This window comes from Vipera ursinii, assembly GCF_947247035.1.
Source record: "Vipera ursinii genome assembly, chromosome: 3".
In the NCBI taxonomy this organism is placed as follows: Eukaryota; Metazoa; Chordata; class Lepidosauria; order Squamata; family Viperidae; genus Vipera; species Vipera ursinii.
The window spans coordinates 34,706,089-34,721,220 of record NC_139516.1 but is presented as its reverse complement, the minus strand read 5'-3'; the positions used below and the strand labels follow the sequence as shown (position 1 = coordinate 34,721,220).

Genomic DNA, 15,132 nt, shown 5'->3' with positions numbered 1-15,132 from the left:
CTCTGACCCAGCACTGTAGCAGTCTACATTTACTTAAAGTTAACAGAGAGACCTGGGTGTGCAAAGGGAAGCTCCTTCTGGAGCAGCACATGCTTTTACAAACTAGCATTCTCTCCGAGGTGACAAACGCCACCTTCTGTGGAGTAGTAGACAGGAGGAAAAGGGCACGGGACGAAAAATCCTTGTAACAGAATGGGCCTCTAGGACAAGGCTAGACAGGGATAGGCAACTACAAGTAACTCTCTTTCAGTCCCTTTTAATTGGCCGTGGTAGTTGGGGCTGGCAAGAACTGACTTCCAAAACGTCTTGAGGTGCTTAGAACAGACGCCATATACTTTCCTCAGAAAGAGTCGTTCATTCATTCAACCTCTCTCTCTCCCCCCCCCCGCCCCCCTTATCCTTTCATTCTCTCTCTCTCTCTCTCTTCCCGTCTTTTCATGAGTCTGGGTGCAAATCAATTGCTGCAAATCCTGGCAGGTCTTTTCTCCGCTCTTCTCTTTGAATGAGATGCCTGCGCCAGGGGAGGCAGAGGGATCGAGGCGCCCGGTCTCTTAACTCCTCCCCGCGAGTCTTTACCTCCCAGCCCAGCCCAGCCCAGCCCGTGTGAAACCCAATAACCGCGACCATCCAGCCATGCCTCCCCTTCCCGGCGGCGCCGAGGAAGACGAGCACAGGCGCTTGGGAAGGTGCAGCCGGCCGTAGCAGCTGGAGCCTTCCTGCGCACCGCTCGGGCAGAGGGAGACGGCCCAGCGGCGCCCAGCATGCTGGCTGCGGGAGGTCCGCTCGCCGCCCGGCTGGACAGCCTCTTGCCTTGCTGGCTCGTCCTGTCGCTCTGCGGCACTCTGGCATCGGCGCAGCCTCCGGGAATCGCGCTCCTCTGCCCGCCGCTCTGCCACTGCGAGGAGGACGGCATCGCGCTCTCCGCCGACTGCTCCGAACTAGCGCTCTCCTCCGTGCCCGCCGGCCTCAGCCCCTTAACTGCCTACCTGTAAGCACCGACCTGTCAGGCGCTTTGCTTTGCTTCTCCCGGGATGGGGAGGGGGAGGCGGGTGTGGAGGGGCAGAGCTGCCTGCTTGCCGCGAAATCCGAGGGCGACTCTAACCGTAACCTCTGCGTGCGTGCGTGTGTGTGTGTGTGTGTCTGTCTCTCCTTGTGGTCCTCAGCAAAGGCTGTTTATACTGTGATGTTCTGCTTGCGTTGCTTCTTGATTGCTACGGATCAGCGGAAACAGAGCTGGTTTGCAGAGCAGATTCTGGTTGTTTAATAAGAGTATATTTATCTTGAGTAATTAGGGCAAACTACGACGGAGATCCCATCTCTCTTCCATAGTTCTCAAATCAAGGGACTGTGATCATTGGGGGGGGGGTTTGCAGACTCGGGGAGATTCAACATCCAGTTTGTCCCCCGGGGCTTGGAAACTGAAGGGGTCGTGGGTGGGGATGGGGAATGTCCAGGGTAGAGAAGAACCGTTTGATATTTCGCTTCCACACGCCCTAGCCATGTCTATTCTGTTCTTTGGAAAGTTATCGGCTCGTCTATCTGTAGCTGAACGTCTATATGTAGTAAAACTGGGCAATACTTGCTTTCCTGCAGGCTTCGTGGCTGTTTTCTCAAAGCGGCGCTTTCGCTTTGAAATCAGACAGTGACCCGCTTATGAAAGAGACTTGGCATATTTAGACAGAGAAGGTTTAGCTAAAGTTCCCTGCACTGAAGAAAGGGGTGAAAGAATTTGGCTTTGTTTTAAGAAATCATACCAAGAGACAATGCAAAAATAAAATAAAATTGGGAAAGGCTGTCCGGAAATCTGTGGAAAAGTTTTTGTGGGATACCTGACAAAGAGAGTTCATGTCTGTTTCTTCACACTATTATGTCAATGTTTTTCAAATTTGGCAACTTTAAGATGTGCAGTCTTCAACTTCCCAGAATTTCCCAGTCAGCATTCTGAGAGTTGGTCCATACACCTAAACATTTGCCAAGTTTTAAAAACACAGCACTAAATAATCTGTTATTGTAAACAGCACTGCCTAAAGGTCAGGGCACAGAGTTGGTGGAACCCTTGCCTTTGGGTCTTGCTGCATTTCTGACTTTGTGGGAGAACACTCACATCTGGTGTCTCCTGCCAAGCCAGTTTTTCTCCTTTAAGAGGAGAAAACTGGATTCCAATAAAACTCAGGAGGTAATACAATTGTCTTATCTCCCAGACTTTGGCTTTCTGGTTGCTATTTGAATGTGTTTCTTCTTTACACCAAGCTGGGGGAAAAACATACTTAAGAGGGAAAGATTTCTAGATAATTGAGGATTTGACCTACAGTACAAGATATCTAATGTGGTAAGCTACACATAGCCAAAACATTGGCTCCAGTGCCCAAAGTTCTATATACAGAGTCCTTCTGCAAAAAAACTGAATTAGTGAAAATCTTTGGCTCCAGCCATGAAGCCTTGTGGGAGACTGAAAGAATAGAATTGATAAAGTCAAAGTAAGTTCTTATACTAGTCAACCTAGTGGCTCCATACGCAATCTTGTTAAATAACTGAGGTCAGCCCTGTGCTCCAAAATATTCTTTCCTATATGTAATACCTTCCGTGGCTGGGAGACTTTTCCCTTTAAAGTGCATCTTTTCTAGTCCATGACATTATATTTGCACAGTACATGCGAACAACTGATTTCTACAGAACACACTTTGGAATCCAACAAAGTGATATAAGGGTGGTCTAATTTGGATCTCGTCACAGCAGCATTACATGGTACTACTGTTAAAAATGCTCTTAAGGGATCCAGTCCACACCATAACTCATCCAAATCTCCTTTGTCTTCAAGGCCTTGCAGAAAATGTTTTCCTTCAGTTTGCCCAAGATCAGCCCTAGAGACAGAGGTTTCCTGAGCAGGCTCCTGATTACTTACAGAAGTAATTTACTTACATAAAACTTTGCTTACACCTTTGTGTAATTACTTTACAAATCTTTGAGCTACAGCAGCAGTAGCAGCAACTGTTGATGGTGCTTCCCCTTTTTCCCAGTACAGCCTACTTTGACTTTGTATGACTGAAAGCTATGCTGCAAATCAGCACCCCTTTTAAGGCCAGCGACAAATGCTCTATTTGTCTGGTGCTGAACTAGCCCTGGGTTTGACACAGCAATCTTAGCCACAAGGTCAACACAACCAGTCTCTCATCTCAAAGCTGGAATGCATACTGTACATATGAACTCTTTGAGGAAGGCTCCATCTTTCAGGCATGAGGACAAGAATATAAACGGAGCACCAAAGGTCCTTTTCAATTGTAGAATTATGAATTTAGAATTATGCTATGTTAGGAAGAAAGGTGAATGTGTATTTAATACCTTGTGAGGAAAAAGTCTTTGAGAAACTTTGGAGTAGAGAAATAGTTGAGGAAGGCTCCATCTTTCAGGCATGAGGACAAGAATATAAACGGAGCACCAAAGGTCCTTTTCAATTGTAGAATTATGAATTTAGAATTATGCTATGTTAGGAAGAAAGGTGAATGTGTATTTAATACCTTGTGAGGAAAAAGTCTTTGAGAAACTTTGGAGTAGAGAAATAGTGAAGAAAAAGCTTAAGTACCTCCCTCTCTTTGAAATTCTGTCTTGACACATCTTTGCTTTTGTGGTTTGTTAACATGTGCATTCTTGCACTTATTAATATATCCTGGAAAATTTGATCCTTACTAGTCATAGTTCTATTGAGATTGCCAGATCACATATGATAAACTTCTACATTCAGGAGCTTTTCAGGGATTTTTGACTACAACTCCCATCTTTGGCATACTGACTGAAAATCAAGCCCTACTCCAAAAAAGCAGCAGATTCAAAGAATCTACTGAAAAGCTTATTCTGGTTATGGAAGCTCAAAGATCATGTGTGGGTGTTAAAAGTACAATGTCTTGGGCAGGACATTTTTTTTCCAACTGGAAAGCTCTGCAAATATTAATTGCTTTCATTTGATCTATCACTTTTCATGAGCAAGCTTAGTGTAAATCTAAAAGTCTGCTAAAAATGCATACAAGAATTGTAGCCTAGATCTGGGAGTTAAAAAAAAATCTGGACAAACCACTTCTAAATGTTTGCCAAGAAAATGACATTGACTTCTCTATGTAGTTACTTAGAAGTCTAGCTAAACTCAAAGGAGTGTTTAATCACATTGTAACTCTTCTAAGAACATCCCTCTAGGAGACAATAATTCAGTTTCAGCATGTGGTGGCGCCATTGGCAGTTCTTTATGGGAATCAACCTTATACTGTAAAATAGTCTCCAAAATGCATCCATAAATAAAGAGTTGCTCCAACTTTTTAATTTCTGAATAACAATTCCTTTAAAACTTTTCCTTTGCTCTTTACAGAAGCATCAGGCCTCCTGCAAATTCTCTAAAAGGCAAATGGACTATCCTGCAAATGAATTGTACTCAGAAGATATTTAATATAGAATAGTAAGAATAACTAGATCTCCCACATCAGTGCTTAGAAATATTTTGATCATGGTTGCATTTGCACTCATATTTAACTTAACCAGAGTTTATTCAGATTGATTTTCTGACTTGCAAAACACATTAAACCATGTATTAGCAATATAAATTGGATTCACACAACACACTAGGCAAAATCTGGTTTTGCAAACTACCCCTGCAAATATTTTTGTGCAAAGTAGATAGGGTATTTCTATCTAAAAGTGAATTAAGTGAGTTTAGTTACACTAGTTTTATTGCCAGGATTAAAACTCTTCCAATGTGGATATAATAAAGCAATATCTCTATTATCTATTGGAACTGTAGCTCAAGAGAAGAGGAATCCTTTAGAAATTGATAAATAGTTACTTTTTAAATAGATTTATGTACAGTCACTGAGTATTTTATTCTGCTATGGCTGATTTTAGCCCAGTCGAGCTACCCACCCACTTTAGATTATAATTCTTTTTCAATAGTCACATGGCCATGAGACAAAGTTGGTAATATAAAAGTAAATCAACATATTCATCTAAGGACAGGTTCATAGCATCATTCATGCCTTCATCTTACTTTTTGTATAGTATTAGCAATAACAATAGCACCTAGACTTATATACCACTTCATAGTGCTTTACTGCCCTCTCTAAGCGGTTTACAGAGTCAGCATATTGCCCCCAACAATCTGAATCCTCATTTTACCAACCTCGGAAGGATGGAAGGCTGTGTCAACCTTGAACTGGTGAGAATCAAAGTGCTGAACTGCTGGCAGCCAGCAGTCAGCAGAAGTAGCCTGCAGTACTGCATTCTAACACCATGGCTCTTTTAATTTACCAAGATTAATTAAATCAAGATTAATTAATCTTTAACCCAGGTTTGACTGCTTGAATAAAAGGCTATTAAATTTAGGATATCTTAGGAATGTACTTATGACTTGGGAAGTGAAAAAACCATATCCTTAGGAAGAAGTAGCAAACTACTCCTGAAGAGCAAGCTCGTCTTAGTGACCCTATAATGCTCTTTTTCCTTCCTAGTTCAGCTATTTTATGTGTTATGTTGTAATATTAATTGTAGCAATAAATAGCCATCACTCTAGTTATCTCAGCTTTGTTCTTTACTCTCTGCTGCTGAACTTGTGCAAGCAGAAATTCAAGTCAGTAGATGTTCACTGAGTTTCCCATTCTCTTCAACATTCTTCGCCCATCTTTGGAATTTCACACCCTGTGTATGAATTTGAAATTCAAGTGCCATCTTTCTCCTCTCTTTTCTAAATTTCTTGTTGAATGCAAACAGGATAGCCAGTGAAAAGTTGCACAATCTGGACCTTATCCCAGACAAAAAGTTGTTCCCAGTCAACTTGAGCTTAGTCTATCTTTTCATCAAATCTCTCTTTCTGGGTACTGAGGAAAATGTGTTGGAATTTAGTACTTGAAATTACCAAAAAGCTACTGTCTCCATTAGAATGTGGGCAAGCACTGGATAATAACTGCATTCAAAAGAAGTTGTAGAGATGTCATTGCTACATTTGAACAATTGCTTACTAATTGGATTGAGTCAGAAGTGGAAAATCTATGATATTGTAGATATTTGTTGAACTACAACTCCCAGCAGGCATGGCCAATGATTAGAGTTCCTCACTTTAAATAGGGTCCAAATGATATTAGGGTTTAGGACAGCTACATCTGTTATGAAATTTCCTCTGAATTTCAACTGTTCTGTTTAATTCAGTCCATTCGCAGATTTTTCTTGCAACATGATTCTGAATATCACTTTAATAAAATGCTTCTTTCTACCACAACTTGAAGTTTCTGGGTATACTCAAGAAGGAGCCAACTCCGTATGTCATGGAAAACACTGAGTGTATAATATTGAGATACAACCTTGGGTACTTTCATAGGAAGAATTTGGTGTCATTCCCACATAGAGAAACTGGTTTCTAAATAAAGCATCAAACTGGGCATTTAGGTTACTAATAATGTTGGTGGCAAAATACACTGCCCTAAGGAATACACTAAAATACACGAAGCCCTAAGGAACTTCAATGTTGTGATTTTTTTCTGTTCATCTTCATCTTCCAAAGATCTTGTGTCTTTATTTTGCAGCATAGCAGTCCATGAACCTGCTTTCCAAATGCTGCGAAAGAGAATAATATTTGTAAAGAGAACAAGTATTACCTATATTAGTTATGTACTAATGCTGATGGATTTTACAGTCTGAAATCCAAATCAATCATTCTTGTTCATCTTACATTCAAATTTAGAACAGAGAGATTACGAAAAGATTCTCTAGCAAGGGAGATTCTAATTCCCAATTCAAAAATGTCAAAGTAACGAAGGCTCTATTCTCAGTCACATTCTGCTTCGAAGCAGATAGCAGAATATATAAACCAAGGATGTACTTGTGACATTTGGTCCTAAACCAGTTATTAAAACCAGCACCACAAATACACAAATGGATCAGAACTAGTGAAGGTGCTATAAAGCTACTAATATATGTGCTACTAATATACCAGTTACCATAGATACACAATCTCTATATTGTCTATGGCCTTTGGAGTCTCTTCAAACAACCCCTTGGACTGTATCATGCAGGAATCTTATATTGGAAGAAGAAGTAAGATATAAATCTTTGCTTTATTTTTGTTTGTTGGTGTTTATCAAATTTATATGGCTGCCTATCTCACAAAAAAGCAATTCTGAGTGACACACTATAATAAGTTGTCAATATATAAGGACAATCATTCTTAAAAATATAAAACAGTCACAGAGGGATTCTGGACAGCGTACAATTAAATACCAACAAACACAATAATTAACCACAGTCATAGACCCATCTTAGAATTTCACCAGTCCCTTGAGATCCCTGGATTTGGTGGCATAGTCTTGAGGACTTCATGAATACTAACAAGGATGGAACTAACCTCACTTCAGGAGGCAGGGTGAGAAGAACATTTCATAAGGCAGGCACCATAGTACAGAAGACCCATCTCCTGGGACCCCCCCCCCCCATTTGGGACTCTGCAGTGTGCCTTCTCTATCATACTTTATGGGAGAGGCAGCTATATCTGGGGAGAGGCAGTCTCTCAGATAACCCAATTCCATGCCATGAGGAGGTTTAAAGCACCTTGAATTGAACCTGGAAGCAAAATGGCAGTCAATGGACCTTTTGGAGCAGCAATATAATCTATGCCACTTTATAACTAGCTGCCTGATTGCTGTATCCTGCACCAGTTGAAGCTTTCAGATACCCTTCAAGGGCAGCCTAGGACCCCTGATGAAAAAATGAAGAAATTCCTTTCTATATTCACGTCTTGAAGAATGAAGATCAAGTAGGATTGCTAAAATTATTGGATTGTTAAGTGTAATACTTGTATAGGCAGGAGTATATGAAGTAACCTGGCTCTACAACACCATGATTAATATTTAGAAAGATTTAAGACAACAATAGACTTCCAAGCCATCATATGAAGGAAAACCACATGCACCATGATGATACAATGGAACTAAACCTAATAATGTTAAAGCTGGCAATTAAATGTCTTATGGAAATATGGAAAAAGTAAAACATGAGATAAGTCATTCCAGATGCCATATATTCCATTTTGTCTCTGGCAGCTGAGGAAGTTGAAAAGCCAATTGATTGGTTTGTTTATAGCAAAATATTGTCGTAATAACACAGCAGTGTAAAGGTACATGCACATGTTTGTAAGGACATGGAAACGTCATTTTGGTTGTGTGTGTAACATTCATGTACTCAGTCTTTTTCAACCTCGGTGCCCTCCAAGTGCATGGATTTCAGTTTCCACAATTGTTAGCCCTGGCCATGCTGACCAGAGGGGTCTGAGAATTGGCACATCTGTATTAGAGAAGAGTGTTGTGTATTCTAATCCTACACCCATAAGTTTTAAATGCCAGGGAGCCATGAAGATCTATAATTTCTCTAGTAGCTACAGTGGTGGGATTCAGCCAGTTCGCACTACTTCATCAGAACTGGTAGCTAATTTTTTGTTGCCCAGGCCCAGAATAGACTTCCGGAAGCAGCATCCATACAGAGAATTGGTTGTTCACATATTTGAATCCCACCACTGAGTAGCTATGCTTTGACATTAAAGTGAGCAAGCCTTGAAACACAATAAACAAGTACGGTACCAATAAAGGAGAATATTTATAGCCCAGGGTTGAAATGAGGGGTCCTCGGTGCTCTCTGAGCTTGGTTGTTTTCTTGCAGATGTTTCATTACCCAAACTAGGTAACATCACTAGCATTGATGATGTTACCTAGTTTGGGTAATGAAACATCTGCAAGAAAACAACCAAGCTCAGAGAGCACCGAGGACCCCTCACAATAAACTTGAGATGCCTTCCCCATCCTAATAGGCTCAAATTATGTTGGCTCTTCAGTGTTTGGAAGGGTGTTGGAGAAATCTGGTAGTTTTATTCTCAACTCATCTGGAGAACCCGTTTGGAGGGAAAACTGAATGTCTGTCAAGAGGGAATGAACTGCATATAATCAGAAGCAGCAGAATCTAATAATGAGCACAAGATCATGTTGTTTGAATGCACTTTTATTTTGGCATTCTTTTCTATTTCTATAGCATAGGCTTACAGCCGGATTCACACATCATTCTAAACCATAAAGAGGATGGCTTGTTACGGATTAGTATGTGCTATGAATACTGTCAACTATCCAGCCAAATTGTTTAGTCAACAAATTATAATTAGGTCCATGAGCAGAGCACCATTTCTGCATAAAAAGTCACTGCTAGTCACTTTTCCTCCTCAAAACACTTATCCCATTTTCACTCATACTCAGTTTTCAACTATGCTTTCCCACCTCTTCTTAACTGTCAGCTCTATTGTATAGTCAGATCTCTGATTATACAATAACTACTATCCGCATTTTTGGAGTTGTCACCATAAAAAGAGCCTTGGTGGAGCAGTGGGCTAATGCCTCCTTAAGTAACACCAGCTGCCTGCAATTAGTGCAGGTTCGCATCCCACCAGGCTCAAGGTTGACTCAGCCTTCCATCCTTCCGAGGTAGGTAAAATGAGGACCCAGATTGTTGGGGGCAATTAAGCTGACTTTGTAATAATACCACTTGGGGGGTGTATGAAAGCCCTAATAAGCAGGCATATACATAGAATGAAGGCTACTGCTAAGCTTGTAAGCCGCCCTGAGTCTTCGGAGAAGGGTGGGATATAAATGGAATTAAAAAATAAAAATAAAAATAAAGATTACTGCACTCCTGCAAACTTCAGTTATCTCTCAGCCTCCTACTTTGGATGGTTGATGCCATCTGAACTATATAAAGACTGCCCCTCCTGCCTAAATATCAAAAAGTAGAAATAATAATATACTATTATTAATTATATGCCATAATTCTGGTATAATTCTGGTATAATAAGATGATTAGGGGACTGGAGACTAAAACATATAAGGAACGGCTGCTGGAATTGGGTATGTCTAGTTGAATGAAGAGAAGGATGAGGGCGGATATGACAGCAGTGTTCCAATATCTCAGGGGCTGCCACAAAGAAGAAGGAGTCAAGCTATTCTCCAAAGCACCTGAAGGCAGGACAAGAAGCAATGGATGGAAACTAGTCAAGGAGAGAAGCAACCTAGAACTAAGGAGAAACTTCCTGACAGAACAATTAACCAGTGGAACAACCTGCCTCCAGAAGTGGTGAATGCTCCAACACTGGAAGTTTTTAAGAAGAGACTGGACAGCCATTTGTCCGAAATGGTATAGGGTTTCCTGCCTGAGCAGGGGGTTGGACTAGATGACCTCTAAGGTCCCTTCCAACTTTATTATTATTATTATTATTATTATTATTATTATTATTATTATTATTATTATTGTTATTGTTATTATTGTTATTGTTATTATATAATTGATACTTAATTATATTCCAACAGAATCATTGTAGGGATTATAACAAGATAAGTAAAGAAATTTAAGCATTCAGAATTGCTCTTGAAGAGCCAACTAAAATTATAAATCAAAATTAATTAAGCAGCTAAATTGAAGAGATTAACCCTGACTGCTCTTTAGAAAGCCAGATTCTGAACTTGAAACTCAAATACTTTGGCCACCTAATGAGAAGGAAGGACTCACTGGAGAAGAGCCTAATGCTGGGAAAGATTGAGGGCAATAAAAGAAGGGGACGACAGAGAATGAGGTGGCTGGATGGAGTCGCTGAAGCAGTAGGCGTGAGCTTAAATGGATTCCAGAAGATGGTAGAGGACAGGAAGGCCTGGAGGAACATTGTCCATGGGGTTGCGAAGGGTTGGACACGACTTTGCAACTAACAACAACAACAAACCACTTATGATGCTATTGATAAAAGCCACAATGTTAGCAAGATGAACAGTTTTTAATTTTTCTCAGCAGGAAGTTTCCAATTTAGGGAAATTCATCTGATCCTTGCAAATGAAGCACTAGACCAGGGGTCTTCAAACTTGGCCCTTTTATGACTTGTGGACTTCAACTCCCAGAATTCCTCAGCCAGTGTGCCTAACTGAGGAATTCTGGGAGTTGAAATCCACAGGTCATAAAAGGGCCAGGTTTGAAGACCCCTGCCCTGGACTATCCCTTCTGATACAAAGATGAGGAAACTGTATATCTCCAGCTGTCACTAAATATCAATTCCAGCTGTCCTTGTTAGCATAATCAATAATGGGGAATTCTGGGAGCTGTAGCTTCTGAGATATGTCTACAAGATCAGCACATTATAATGGTGTTGATGAAGAACACGAAGATGGATAAGTTTACCCAAACCTTGAGCAACACGAAAAGACTCTATTTGGGAGCTCATGGCCGGTTGACATTGCACCAAAGTAATATTTCCAGGGAATTCAAAGAAAGAATGATGGAATAGCAAAAAAAGAAATAAGCCATGCCTCCCTGACTCCCTCCTGTCTCATCCCTCCTCTTCTTGGAGAAGCAATTTATAAATCTGCCAGGGCAGTACAAGAATTGAGCTCGTACCTTTAAATATATATGTTAGGAGATCTAACTAGTGATTACGGTAATTTAGGACTTGCTTTGAACAGCCTTCTTTTTTTAAAAAAAATCTGGCAGGGCTGGGATTGCCAAAGGGTGAATGAGGACAGTGTAAGGCAGCCATGTCATATGCTTCAATTTCTTTTTTGCTGCACCTGCTGAGGTTCAGGAAGCAAGCAAAGAGGATGGTGAGAGCTTCATATTTCCAAACAAGTTTAAGAAATGGTTTTTGTAGCTTCTCTTTCGGTTCATTTTATTCTTTTTCAGATGATTGGCAACCAATAATGAACACTGAAAGAAAAATAAATTTTATTTTATTAAAGGTGGACAGTAATTTGAAAGCAGATATCTAGTATCAGACAAGGACAGTACTGAGCAGCTTCCTCCATCAATTTGGCAATGTGCTTTGAGGATATTTTCTCTTCTTCAAACTGTGTTGGGTAACCATTTCCAATGTCTCCAAACAGTATGATCCATACTGGCTAGGAACTGCAAAGGATTGCAATTCAACCCTCTAGTCCACATTTTAGAAACGGTGTTATCTTAGGGTGGCTAAGTGGGTTAGGACATGGTGGCTCAGTGGGTTAGGACGCTGAACTTGTCGATCAGAAGGTCGTCAGTTTGGCGGGCCGAATCCCAAGTGCCGCGTAACAGAGTGAGCGCCTGTTACTTGTCCCAGCTTCTGCCAACCTAGCAGTTCAAAAGCACATAAAAATGCAAGTAGAAAAATAGGGACCACTACGGTGGGAAGGTAACAGCGTTCCGTGTGCCTTTGGCGTCTAGTCATGCCGGCCACATGACCACAGAGACGTCCTTGGACAAGTGCTGGCTCTTTGGCTTTGAAACGGAGATGAGCACCAGCCCCTAGAATCGGAAACGACTAGCACACATGTGTGGGGGAACCTTTACCTTTTACCTTTATCTTAGGGAAAGATGCAAGTGGTAGGAACCAGTGAATAAATACGATCTACAAGTTGTAGTCAAGAGTAAAAATGTAGATATGATGGCAGCATGATCCATGTAGAACACAGATGGTGCTGAACAAAAGGAAGGGACAAAGGAACAACAGAGAAACAATGGGTGAGACGGGAGTGTCAAATTCTTCTTTGCCTTTAGTTTCCCTCCTGAAATGCCTCTTCATATTTGTTTTTCTTCTAATATGATTTACTTCCAGTCTTGGAGTCTGGCCAAGGATTGGGTGGTACATACTAAAATAGTCTCAGCTTCATATGCCATGCAGCTTAAAAACAACTTGTGATAACAAGGGCAGACAGAAGATACATACAACAAAGGGAGCAAGAACAGTCCTAAAAACTACCTATCTTATGGCACAAATGCCTCAAGTAGTTGCCCCTTTTGGAAGGATGACAACTGAAGTAGAAGGGTGTGCATAAAGTAGGGAAAACTTTATAAGGATGCTACCATGATAGCGAATGAGCATCATCATTGTTGCAAAATCCTCTAAGTCAGTGTTTCTCAGCCTCAGTATCTTTAAGATTCATGGACTTCAACTCCCAGAATTCTGGGAGCATTGAAACACTGAAACACTAGATTGCAAATATTCTAAGGGTATTTTGAATGGTATGATTTTGATTCAATGGCAGAAGAAGAATCAGCAGAAAGATAAGATGGGATGTCATCAGGGTTTTTCTTTTAAATTTTTCTTTAACTGATCAAAACCTCAAAGATAAAGATTCCATTTTTTTTAAAAAAAGGAAAAGTCATTAAAGCAAACAAGCGTACTTTCTTTTTTTAGATTCCCTTTTTCCCCCATTTGAGGAAAATGAAAATGTATTTATTTAAATTTGGAAAAGATTCCCCATAGTTGGTGTAGCTTCTTTTCAAAGCACTCACTTGCATAATCCGAATATAATTCTTAAACAACCATCCTGAAGAGTAATTTAATTATCTGGATCTATTATGAAATTAACTATTACAAATGAAGTGAAACTCGACTCAAAGACAGATTCATAAAGGTTTTAAAGTCATCTCTGTAGTTCTAAGGGTACTGCAACTGCAAACTATGAATTATTAGCCTGTTTGCCATGGAACAGGAGCCATTTTAGAATGGCATAAGCTTTTTCTGCAGAGCTTTCCCAGAAAGATTTAAAGCTACACACAAAAGTGTCTTGCTTGCCTTTCCTCCCACCTCTTTCCAAGTACTGTGTGGAGGGTAGCAGTCTAGCATAGGTTTGAAGGCAGAAGCTTTCCCCCATAAAAGGACCCCCTTTTTCTGGGGGGGAGGAGTGAGTCAGCCACACCTGTATTTGTGGGAGCCATTCCTGGAACCTCTTGGCTCCTAGCAGCCGGAGGTCTCACTACAAAGGCACCCCAGGGAGTCAAAATAGTTTCCAACCGAAAACGTCCCCCCAGGGCAGCAATTAATAACATTCCCCATGTTCAAAGGGAAGGCGAGGCCCAGGCACGGCAGCATCTTGTCGGGACCAGGCCTGCTGCAAACAAGAGAACCACAAGTGAGAGGAAATGCCTTCTCTTGAGGAGGATGGGCGCGAGACTGGGAGATAGGAGCTGTCGAGAATACGCCACAATTTCTGCCCCTGGGGCACTGCAGGATCATCTGCCCAGGGGGGTTATGAAGGGCTTTAATTGGGGCACCTCTGCCTATGCTAAAGAGGAAAGCTCTAGTGGATGGCCTTGGGATATAGATATACAGGCGCCTCACTGGTCCTTATCTTTTAAATATCTGTACAAAGACAGTAAAATTATATCTTTATTTTGGGGGTCAAGCCGTAAACACATACCTGTATTAGGAGTGCATGGACTTAGGTTGATCAGAACTCTTCTTCAAGCTTAGAGATAAAAAAAAGGAAGGAAAGATGAGGAGAGAAAAATGAAGAGGCCAGGATATCCTTGGCAAAATGCTTAATATTGCAGGCTTACTTTACTTATGAAGGCTGCCGTGCTATTTCATATCTAGTTCCCAAATAAACTGCACTGAATCCAGAAGAATTTACTTCAGATCTGCTAGGAGTGCAGGCAAATGCTAATCATATCTCTCAATTAAATATTACTTATTACCAACTGGAGCTTCATGACAAGTTGCTTTCCCCTTCGACTGTGTGTAGCTGAAGTAGGTTGGGGTGGACATTTTTTTTCCTTTCTGTAATATAAAACCTTGGGGAGTGTTTTAGTACTATTCAAAGCTTCATTGTGATTTTTGGTTGATTATCTCTCTGTGTGTTATGAAAGAAACATTTAGTATCTGGCCAAAGAATCAAACCTTCAGTTTCAAAGCCTTGTGTTTGTGAAGGGACTTTAGACAGAGAATTAAAACGAGTAATAAATATGCCTTGAAGAAAAATAATGAAAAGTTGTGCCCAGTTCTATGCACAACTCACAAGATTATTTGACAAGGAAATAATCTCTTGCTAATAAATTCAAACAGGCTTACTTTCCATTAAGGTTTCTTGTGCTGACTATTCCCATTCTGAAAATTAAACAATACTGATTTTTATGACAGAAGGGGATATAGGAAGGCGGGCACAGAAACAACAAACAGAATACTGCAATCAGAACTACCCACTTCTACAGGATTAATGGCAGAAAGTGATATGCTAAACAGGGAGGCAAGAAATCTATTCTAGAGCAATCAATCAAGGGCTTTTGATTGGCAGCAGCATTCAGGGTTACTCAGAAAAACAGAGTCAGGGTAGGGAT

At 40.8% G+C, this 15,132-nt stretch overlaps 1 protein-coding gene across 1 annotated transcript in view; it reads left to right on the top strand.

Annotated features, from left to right (window-relative positions):
- Positions 1-761: 761 nt before the first annotated feature.
- The window catches only part of LGR6 (leucine rich repeat containing G protein-coupled receptor 6), a gene marked incomplete at its 5' end in the record, with an annotated part of 144,395 nt that continues 130,024 nt past the window's right edge, over positions 762-15,132 (top strand). The window contains one exon of the mRNA XM_083359199.1: positions 762-988. Within this exon, the coding sequence (XP_083215325.1) occupies positions 762-988 (227 nt within the window). The remainder of the gene's footprint in view (positions 989-15,132) is intronic.